The 11,901-nt window shown below is 36.5% G+C and overlaps 1 protein-coding gene across 1 annotated transcript; it reads left to right on the forward strand.

The window, feature by feature from the left end:
- The first annotated feature begins 3,923 nt into the window (after positions 1 to 3,923).
- Positions 3,924 to 6,399, forward strand: LOC107794022 (aquaporin TIP1-1-like). Its single transcript, XM_016616472.2, has 2 exons — positions 3,924 to 4,328; positions 5,838 to 6,399. The coding sequence occupies exons 1-2, from the start codon at positions 3,945 to 3,947 to the stop codon at positions 6,183 to 6,185; spliced, it is 732 nt and encodes a 243-aa protein (XP_016471958.1). The 5' UTR covers positions 3,924 to 3,944; the 3' UTR covers positions 6,186 to 6,399.
- Positions 6,400 to 11,901: the final 5,502 nt, after the last annotated feature.

Raw genomic sequence — 11,901 nt, forward strand, 5'->3', positions numbered from 1 at the left:
AGTCCAAAATTCTCCAGCAAAAGTCTTTACTTACACTTATTCCATTTCGCTTCTTCTTCCCCCTCCATGAATTCCCTATATGTTCCTTCCTTTGTGTTCCATCTTCTTCTTTCTCCCAATCCCCTGAGGTATATCTCTCCTCTCTGTCTTTGAGATTTTATTGTCTTTTTGTTCTCTTTCATGTTTAGATTGGTATCTCATGTATCTCTATATCAAAAATTCTCTAATTCCTACTTGATTTTAGGCTAATTGTATCAATTGACTGCGCATCTTTACGTTGCCCACTTCGGGAGACGACTTAATTAAACTAAAATGGGCAATTAATCATCTTCAACTCATCTTCAATGGACTATACATAAATTTCATTCTTATATGGTTTTATGCATATACCCTAAATAATTATAAAGGAGGGGTTTTGAAATGTGACGTGGCATGTGTCATTGCACAGGAATTACATTTATCTAACTTCTCAAATTTTTAGGCTTTTATTTCTATTTTAGGGTTCAATTACCCCGAAAAGGCACCTCTAATCAAAAGAGAAACAACTGTTACTGAAGAGTCCAATAGTCACCAACAAAAGCCACAAATATTATTTGATAGTCCAAAATTCTCCAGCAAAAGTCTTTACTTACACTTATTCCATTTCGCTTCTTCTTCCCCCTCTATGAATTCCCTATATGTTCCTTCCTTTGTGTTCTATCTTCTTCTTTCTCTCAATCCCCTGAGGTATATCTCTCTTCTCTGTCTTTGAGATTTTATTGTCTTTTTGTTCTCTTTCATGTTTAGATTGGTATCTCATGTATCTCTATATCAAAAATTCTCTAATTCCTACTTGATTTTAGGCTAATTGTATCAATTGACTGCGCATCTTTACGTTGCCCACTTCGGGAGACGACTTAATTAACCTAAAATGGGCAATTAATCATCTTCAACTCATCTTCAATGGACTATACATAAATTTCATTCTTATATGGTTTTATGCATATACCCTAAATTTGTGGGAACTAAACATTTATTGATTACTTGTAACTTTTGAATTTTTTTTTTTTTTTTTTACAGATATTCACTTTTGGGATTTTGTTACCAAGTACAGGTTATGTATTTCATTTTCTGTTAGTTGGTAATCAGAGTTTTTTTATGGATCACTTCTCTATCTTCATCTTGGAATGCAACTTACAAAGCTTGCCATACGAGCAATTCAAATCTAGAGACACCCTTTACACTCTACAATTCTTTTTGAGAGAACAACCAAGTACAAGATTGATGTGGATCTCAGTATTTGCAATGACTATGACTCATTAGTATGAGTTCTCTTAATTGAATGTTCCAATCAAATTTGTTATGGATGTGTAGTGAGGTCAAGATGATATTTTTGTCTTTTCAGACTAAGATACGAACTATTGAATACTGACAACAAGAATGCACTAGAATTTTCATCTACAGCAACAAAAAAAAAAACAAAAAAAAACTTGGAGGTTTCTCTTTGTTAACTGTTTTTCTCTCGAGTTTGTTATTATTGGATTTCTGGTAATCTTAATGGACTTCGCTTTGTAGATACACTTAAAATTGGTGGAAGGCTCTTAAGATACAATTTTATGAAAGAGTTTGAAAATGATGAGCAATAGACATTAACAGTGTTCCAATTTTTAGTGATGGAGATGGTCCTGGACAACTTTCAACCCAGGTTTGCACCTATTATAAAAAAAAAATTCCATATCTATCCGATAGTTAGGCTAAAATCAGTGGTAGAGATATGTTTGTTGATTAATTATGCACGATTCTAATGATTCAGTTTAGTGGTTAGACATGTTGGCAACTTAAAACTTAATTAATTGGTTAATGTGAATTTCTTCGTCTCTTTATTTTTCATGTACTATTTATAAAACTATGAGTTGTTAAAGAAATCAATTGGCCTCAACCTTTCGGAGTTAATCTTTGTTGCTTCCCAGGAATTGATTAACGTATACTCCAAGGCATTCAAGGTCACTAATGGACTACAAAATGCTGAATTTTCCATAAAAGTGAACTTTCAGATTGAGAAGTATGCTGCCTATGAGAGTATAAATTTCAGTGATTTCTATTCCAAATGTTAACTTAAATTTAATAAGTTTTCTTGAGTTTAATAACTACTGAAAGCATATAAATTTGGGAGCGTTGCGGTACACCGTTCTTGTGCATAGTATGAATGTGCCTTGAATGAAGCATATTTTTAAAATTTTAGATCATGTGAAGATGGAGTCTTTATTATCTGTTGAATCATTGACTTGGATGTATGTTGGCTCCATGAAAAATTGTAGCAGGAGCATATACAAGTATCTGATACTATGGAACTTTAATATCTATGAAGTTTTGTCTTTCACTTGAATGTTTAAAGATCTCATGAATTATTCTGTTTGTAAGATAAAAGAGTATATCTACATAACTTTAATTTTAACAGGTTAAATATTGTTACTTGCTTGATAGATACTTGTATGAGTTCATTAAGACGGAGAAGCATTTTATTTAGATGAAGCTATAGGTTATTCGACGTTTTGGCTTTCACTTGCAAGTGTTTAAAGATCTCATCAAGTTTTCTTTTTGTATGATAGAAGAGTATATTTATATAACTTCAATCTTGACGAGTTAAATATAGTTAATTACTCGATAGATGCTTGTATTGGGGTCGTTAAGATGGAGGAGCGTTTTATTTAGCTTGAAGCTATAGGTCCTTTATTTGAAGTTTTGGCTTTCACTTAAAGCGTAAAGATCACATTTTAAATAATATTGAAGGTAAAAGTGTATTTAAAAAAATTATATATGCAATGGTATGTTACGTGTTGTACAAGGTCATTTACCAGTTTAGTGAAAGATAAATACCTTTTAATAAAAGTTAGCAAAAATATTTTAATATCTTCTCGCGCGAAGCGCGAGTTATAATCACTAGTTAAATAATAATCGATAGCATCCAACATGGACACGTATTAATGGCACTAGACCCTATATCCATCACTTGCTTAGCTCGATGAATAGTTATTGCCGTTTTCTATAATAGACAAGTTATTAGAAAATAAAAGTAAGACTTTAAGTTATCTAGAAATTAAAAATAAATAGTACACAAAAATGTAGTAGTATTCTTTGAGCAAATATTCGCTTCTCCATCATTATGGATTATAGTCCAATACAAAATTGCTGTCATTTACATATTGGGGGAGTTAATTCAACGAAGAATTATGAATTATAGAACTAAAACGAAAACAAATCCAACTTGTTGCAAGTGTTAGAAAAAGAAAGGCACATCAACTAGTTTAGTGACACTGCAATTTTCTAGACATAGTTTAGTGATTTAGGCTTTTTTTATGAAGGGAACTTGTAGAAATTGTCGGTTTTTTTTTTACATTCTAGATTTAAATATGATTTTTAATGAGAAGAAAATTCTGTTTTATCTCAAATTTAAAAGGTAAAAACATTGTGCTAAATGGTATTGATACTACTATTTCCTCTATTCTAGTTTATGCAAATCTATATATTTTTTCTTTTTTGTCTGTTTCAAAAAGAATGATTTATTTTAAAATTTGAAAATAGTTTAACATAAATTTCTAATTCTACCCTCAACGTGAAATTTTTTATAGCCACACAAATATTCTTGGCATACTTAACACTATAAATTTCAAAAAATTACAATAATGCAAATGTTATGGCTTATATAAAACCACGAGTTTTAAAATTTTTATTTATTTATTCACAAAGGAAGTACTAATTCTTTATATCAAGAAATACTTTTTAAATCGTCATTTGTTTTTACCGGAAACCGGCTATACCAAAAACCACCAAATCTTAGCATCTATAAGTAGCAACGTTGCATGATATGTGGAGAACAGTATAGTTTTTCTAAAACCCTCTTCATCTCTTTCTTCATTTTCTTACTCTCTTACATTTCTTGAACACTTAATCTTGATTTTCCGACGATGCCATTCAGCCGTATAGCCGTCGGAAGGCCGGAGGAGGCCACCCACTCCGACGCATTAAAGGCGGCGTTAGCCGAGTTCATCTCAACCCTAATTTTCGTATTTGCAGGTTCAGGGTCAGGTGTTGCATTCAGCAAACTTACTGATGGTGGAGCTAACACCCCGGCCGGCCTTATCGCCGCCGCCATTGCTCATGCTTTCGCTCTGTTCGTGGTGGTTTCAGTTGGAGCTAATATCTCCGGTGGACATGTTAACCCTGCTGTCACATTTGGTGCGTTTGTTGGTGGAAATATTAGCCTATTACGTGGAATTTTGTATTGGATTGCTCAGCTTCTTGGCTCTGTTGTTGCTTGCTTTCTTCTCAAGTTTGCCACTGGTGGTTTGGTAAGAATAATGTTTGCCACTAAATAAATAATGTTTTTTTAGACTTTATCATAGATTATATTGCTCGATATTAAGTGGAGTTTGAATCCTTTTTTACCGTGAAAATAAAAGATTTTTTACACTATCAAATTAATTACCTAAGAAATTTGACAGATAACCATCCATAAGATTTGCATTATTGACTTGAAAATAAGTTGGATTGCAACAACAGGCTAAAGCACACTTTTAAAAGGAAAAAAAAATCTTATATTGTTAGTGTACATGAATTAAATCCATCTAATTTTAACTTTTATACACTAACAGCTTAAAAGAAATTTTACCTTATTAGGTTACCTAGCTAAGAGATATTATAGGTAAATCGTGTCTATCAAAAATTGGATTAGAAACCCGTAAACTGAGGCGGAGGCAAAAGTCGAAATGCCCGTAAACTGAGGCGGAGGCAAAAGTCGAAATACGAGTTCGGTCGAATCCAATAGCTTTTACTCGTGTTAAAAAACTTATAATATGTACAAATATATATTAGATTTAGAACCCAGTGATCATTAGCGTTTCAAGTCGTCGTTCTAAATTCAGAGCCCATAAAGTTAAAATCCTGACTCTGTCTCTACCTGTAAAATAAGGCAAATTACCTGTTAACATGTTAGAATATACTAATAGTATAAAATTATTTATATTATCATTATATATCAGTTAAATTCTTTCAAATTAGTCGCAACACATATAATACTTCAATGAGTTTAACACCTCAAGGTGAACCACTAAACCAAAATCTTGTAGACATTATGCAAAATACTCGTATTAGTACTATTTTAACGTTTCAATTTAGGAGAAGTTATACATTTGGCTGCTCCGCTAAAAGTATTTACAATCTCTATCCAATATACATATATTATAAACTACAACAATAACATATCCAGTGTAGTGAAAATAACACGGGCTAGCCAGTTTTCGGACTGGTCATTCAAAAATAGCCGGTGTTTGTCAAGTCATTGAAAAATAGTCACTATTTTGTTGCATGCAACAGAGACTGGTCCAGCATAATATACTGAAGTTCGGTGCACATGTGTGTGAACTTCCAGCATATTATACTGGACCGGTATACTTTGCTGGCTCCAGTATAATATATTGGAGTTCCAGTATATTATACCGGAATTCCAGTATATTATGCTGGAGTATTTTCCGGATTTTGAACAGTGTTTCATTCAGATTTATCTTTACATGAAAACTGGCTAAATTTCGATGACTTTTGAAACTGTGGCTATTTTTGAATGATCACTTGTAAATCTGGCTATTTTTGAATTTCTTCCCCCCAGTGTATTTCCATAAGTGGAGTCTGGAGAGAGTAGTTTGTATGCAGACCTTACTCCTACCTTGTGACCCTCGGCTTAATAAAAATAAAATCACAGCAATCATGACAAAGAACAACAGAAAGAGAAACTAATTATACATCTGTCGGCTATTTTTTTGAACGGAAAAATTTAAGTTAATTTCTCTTTAAAAATTATGCAGGAGATAGGTGCTAAAATTTGGAATGCACTTGTATTCGAGATAGTGATGACATTTGGGCTTGTCTACACAGTCTATGCCACAGCAATCGACCCAAAAAAGGGGAGTTTGGGCACAATTGCACCAATTGCTATTGGTTTCATTGTTGGGGCCAATATTTTAGCTGGTGGGGCTTTTGATGGGGCCTCAATGAACCCAGCAGTTTCTTTTGGCCCAGCTGTTGTGGGCTGGAGTCGGAATAACCATTGGGTTTATTGGGCTGGTCCTATTATTGGTGGTGGGCTTGCTGGGTTTGTCTATGAGTTCTTCATTTCCCAGACCTATGAGCAGTTACCACCAGCTGAATACTAAAAAATTTCAAAAGAAGAATTAACCTAAATAGCTATCAGTTCAACCGCTTAAACGAAAAAAAATAGCTGACGGATGTATAATATTGTATAATATATTTATAATCGTGTATAATTAGTGAATAATTTGCGTATACCAGCTAGAAAAAATAAATAGTGAATCCGACTGGCTGGTATCTAAAATGGTGTTTTCTACTGGGTTTTATGTAATATCGTACCTAGGGATTCTCTTGGTGTTTGATTATCAAAATTACCCTCTATTTTGGTTCAAACTTTGTGATATCGTGTGATGATGGTTTTGGGTTGTTTAGGTTTTTTTTTTTTTTTAGTGTACTTATGTTTGTTTTTCCAAGTTTCAACTTGTCACCTCTTTGGATTCAATCTCAATTTCTTTGTCATTTTCTCTTATTCTTTTTCTCAACAATCATATAACATATATAAAAATCTTAAACTATTAGGAGTTCAATTTATCAATTAGACGTATCTATGAATCTAATTGAAAAGAACATGATTAAAGGGAACCTCAATACAACAACAATATACCTAGTAATATCTCACAAGTCACACCGTGGGGTCTGGGGAGGGTAGTATGTACGCAGACACTACCCCTACCTTGTGAGGATAGAGATGCTATTTCTAATAGACCCTCGGCTCAGGAAAGTATAAGCACCCCATTAATAAAAATATAGACAAGAAGGGACAGTACCAAAAAGTCATATAAAAGCATAATAAAAATAATAAGATAGTAAGGTTATTCGCTGCCTCGACGCATAGGCAAGCATCCCACCATTACACAAATACTGTGCGATAGCAATACACGAATTGTCACAACAATTAATGCCAAATCTCAAAATCATAGGAAATACTGATGCTGAGCTGAAACGACAGGATGACCTTCCGCAAGGCGACGGTAATAGCCCAATCAAACACGCAGGCAGAGACATCATGCACCACCTCCGTAGTACCATAACAATTCCTTGATTCCCAATCTATAACAAGCGCTTCACGTCGCATAAGATTGAATAGAAAAGAAATAAATGTAGAAGCCTCAAAAGAATCAATTCGCATGATGAGGAATCAAGAAGGGAAGTGCTCCTAACAGCTTTGTAGCCTCTCGAAGATAAGTACAGACGTCTCCGTACCGATACACAAGACTCTAATAGACTCGCTCATGACTCGTGAGACCTAAGTGAACCTAGCGCTCTAATACCATGTTGTCACGACCCAAAATCTATTAAAGGTCGTGATGGCGCCGGACACCGCTGTCAGGCAAGCCAACCATAAATACTCAATTTGGTTCTCGTTTTAATATTTTGAAATCATATTTTTCCTTCCATTAAACAGTAAAAGATGAATATTACAGAGTAAATGATAATATTTTTAACAAATTTTAATATAAAATAACTCATAGTCACCCCAAAACCTAGTATCACAAGTGCATGAGCATCAACTAGGAATGTAAAATAAAATACAGCATCTGTCCGGAATACAAATTTGGACAGGAGAAATATAAATACTTTGAAGGAGACTCTGCCGGCTGCGGGTCGTAACGTGGAATGCAGCTCACGTAAGTCCCCGTATGCATACACGCCTCTGCTCTCTCAAGGCCACTAGTCACATATGTACTTGCACAAAAAATATGTAGCAAGTGTAACATGGGTACGTAAGCAACGTGTACCAAGTAAGTATATAGCTTAACCCCAGAGAAGTAGTGATGAAGGGTCGACATCGATACTCACTAGTGGTCCAACAACATAAGGTACAATAAAGAGGTAGCAAATATGAGGCAGAGTAAGTAAGTGAAATAGAAAAATATAGATCACGTGGTACAAATCCCCTCTCTTTATGAGGAACTCAAGCTCTTTATTAGAAATTCCCTCCTTAACCGGAGCATATATATAGTTATAGTGAAACTCATCAAGTGGCTACCATAATTCAAATCTGGGATTTACAGATACACTAGCTTCTTGCCAAGGTTTTACGCACGATTTCATGGGAATGAGATATAGGAACTGCCAAGGCGTACGCCCCGATCCAACATAATAATAAAACTGTACACTGTCGAGGGTCGAACAACCCGAACTATATGATAAATTAATTAACCCGCTGAGGCGAACGACCCGCTCCCATGAGAGTGTGGTACATAAATCCTGCCGAGGTGAACGACCCGATCCCATAAGAGTAAAATACAAATTCCTGCCGAGGCAAACGACCCGATCCCATTAGAATAAGAAGCTTTGACGGATCCTTGACCCCACTCACGAATAAATGTGTGAGTTGTAATTTTTTTAACAAAAATCTTTCAATGAAGTATATATATATCACGGAAACATGCCGTAGGAGGAGTGAAGTTATTCGGTGACAAATCGTGAAATCGTAAAGTCTCTACAATAGCAAGTCTAGTCTCAAGTAGAAATATAAAATAAGGAATTAAACAAGCAAGGATAATCCCTATAGTACAAGTACAACATGGTATGAACCTAAGTCTACCCGGACAATATCATGAATCTAACTACGTACGGACTCTCGTCACCTCGTGCGTACGTAGTCCCCGAACAAGTTGCACACATTAAATACATCACCTAGGGGTAGTTTTTCCCCTTATAGAGTTAGACAAGAGACTTAACTTACTCCGAAGTTCCATAACCGGCTCCAACGCCGCCCTAACACCTCAAATCAATGACCGCCGATCCAAAACTAGTCAAATAAGATGCAATCCAATCAAAATATACTCTAATACTCATAATTAATCAATTTATAATAATTTTCAACCCCACTCGAAAAATCGATAAAGCAACCCTCGGCCCACGTGCCCGGATTCCGAAAATATTTGAAGATAAATACTACCCATAGCATTACGAACTCCAACATATAATTTATTCTCAATTTCATGCCCAAATTCGTGATCAAATTCCAAGAATACCAATTTTTAGGTTTTTTAAATCCCAAATTTCTACAAATTTTCATGCTTGAATCCATGTAAAAATCATGTATTTAACTCAAAATGTGAAAATATCACTTATCCCATTATAGTTGATGAAGATGGCACTCCAAAAGTGCTCCAAAATCGGCTCCCATGGACGAAATGAAGTGAAAATGAGCCAAACCCCCGTTTTATAAAACCTCACTGCCCAGTGATCCTCGCACATGCGGTGCAATAGCCGCTTCTGCAGATCCGCACCTACGAAAATTCTATCGCAGGTGTGGTTCAAGCTCAGCCCAACGCTCCCGCATCTGCGCTCCATGTAGCGCATCTACGCGTCCGCTTCTATGGTCCATGCGTTGCACCTGCGCCCATCACCTGCTCCTGCGTTACCCACTTCACACCTGCGCCTTTGCAGGTGCACCCTAATGTTCCGCACCTGCAGTTGCTGACCAGCCTCCTCTCCTTTGCACCTGCGACTCGTGGCTCGCACCTGCGGCCCTTTTCACACAGGTGCGATTGCACCAGGTCTCAGCTGCCTCAACATTTCATCCAAGTCCAAACTCGATCCGTTAACCATCCGGAATCTACCCGAGGTCCTCGGGAGCTCAACCAAATATACCAACACGTCCCAAAACACGTCAAGAACTTAGTCGAGCCTTTAAATCACATCAAATAAAGCTAAAAACACGAATCACCCTCCAATTCAAACTAAGTGAACTTTGAAACTTCAACTTCTACAATCGATGCCGAAACCTATCAAATCACTTCCGATTGACCTCAAATTTTGCGCACAAGTCATAATTGACATTACGGACCTACTCCAACTTCCAAAATCGGAATCCGACCCCGATATCAAAAAGTCCACTTCCGGTCAAACTTCTCAAAACCCTTCAAAGTTCCAACTTTTGCCAAATGACCCCGAAATGACCTACGGACATCCAAATCCACATCCGGATGCGCTCCCAACACCAGAATCACCATACAGAGCTATTCTGAGACTCAGAAATCTCAAACGGACATCGATAGCATTGAAAATGAAAGAAAACAATGATTAGTCATAAAATCTTACTGCCAACAGAAAGCGAGATTGCGTACCAATACTACTGTTATGAACATTCTATACTACCTCCTCTACTACCCTAATCCTCGACCTCCATACCTTCCTATGAAGAGTCATGTCCTCGGTCAGCTGAAGTTGCGCCATGTCTTGCCTAATCACCTTTTCCCACCTCTTATTTGGCCTACCTCTACCTCTCTGTAGTCCCTCCAATGTCAACCTCTCACACCTTTTCACCGGGGTGTCTATGCTCCTCCTCATCACATGCCCAAACTACCTAAGCCGCGCTTCTCGAATCTTGTCCTCAATAGAGGCCACACCTACCTTGTCGCGAATAACCTCATTTCTGATCCTATATAAACTGGTGTGCCCGCACATCTATCGCAACATCCTCATCTCTGCTACCTTCATCTTCTGGACATGAGCGATCTTGACTGGCCAATACTCCACCCCATACAATATCGTTGATCTGACCACCACTCTGTAGAACTTACCCTTAAGTTTTGGTGGCACCTTCTTGTCACACAAAACATTGGAAGCGAGTCTCCATTTCATCCATCCCGCCCCAATACGATGTGTAACATCTTCATTAATCTCCCCATCCCCCTGAATAATAGACCCAAGGTACTTAAAACTCCCTCTCCTAGGGATGACTTGCGAGTCCAGCCTCACATCCCCTTCCCCTCCAGTGACAGACCCAGAATTTTATGCAAGCGGGTTCAGTAAGCAGTTTGTGGGGCACGACAAGTAGGATTTGAACACGCATGACCACATTTACACAGGGCAAGAATGCATCAAGTGGGTTCAAATGGTTTCTTTATATGCATTTTCCATAAATTTAAATAATGAAAATTTTTAATAACACCTGGGTCTGCCCTTGTTCCCCTCCTTGAGTCTCAGCACTGAACTTACACTTTAAGTATTCTGTCTTGGTCCTGCTCAATTTGAAATCTTTAGATTCCAGGGTCTGCCTTCTTACCTCTAATTGCGCGTTCGCACTGTCTCGCGTCTCATCAATCAATACAATATCATCTGCAAATAGCATGCACCACGACACCTCCTTGGATGTGGCGCGTCATAACAATATGCACATATATTCTTCTTTAGCAAGAGGGTGAGTCATACCAAGTAGCATGCGCTTTTTAGTGGTCCTAGAGGGAAAAAAAAGGAACACAAAATTGAAACTTAATTAGGTGAAATAAATCAATAATATGCATTAAGATGGACAATAAGAGAGAGCGATATCTTTGTGGATGTGATGCGATAAATGGGCATGAAGAGAAACTGCAAACATTTCGACCTAACTAATGACTATTTGAATAAAATTGGTTGACTTATAAGAGTTATTTCTCCCCGTGTGAATGTTAAATTCTAAGTTTATATCTTCCTAACACCTTTCGTTTTCCATGCTTTTGTGATTAAAGACACTCAAAAAATAACTATTTTCCTCCTTTTCGGTATCTAATTTTTGTTTGATTAGTGACTATCTTAAAAATAAAGAAAACTGGAGACGGGATAACAAATACAAAATTGTCGAAATCGAAGTCCATTCTGATAACTGGGATGATACGAATTGGCAATGAAACTGTCACACCTTCTTTTTTTGGAAAGAAATAATCTTTTCTAATTAAAGTGACATTATTGAAAATGAAGTATTTAATTTATTTTTAAAGAATCGCCACTTGAAATAATTAAGGTATTCCAAGTCACCGGTTGATTTTAAATCCCAATTCAACG

The sequence above is a fragment of the Nicotiana tabacum genome, chromosome 2 (assembly GCF_000715075.1).
Source record: "Nicotiana tabacum cultivar K326 chromosome 2, ASM71507v2, whole genome shotgun sequence".
NCBI classification, from domain to species: Eukaryota; Viridiplantae; Streptophyta; class Magnoliopsida; order Solanales; family Solanaceae; genus Nicotiana; species Nicotiana tabacum.

Coding starts and splice junctions, on each gene's coding strand:
- LOC107794022 (XM_016616472.2), top strand. CDS start 3,945: ATGCCATTCAGCCGTATAGCCGTCGGAAGGCCGGAGGAGGCCACCCAC. Junction 4,329..5,837: donor AGTTTGCCACTGGTGGTTTG/GTAAGAATAATG, acceptor AAAATTATGCAG/GAGATAGGTGCTAAAATTTG.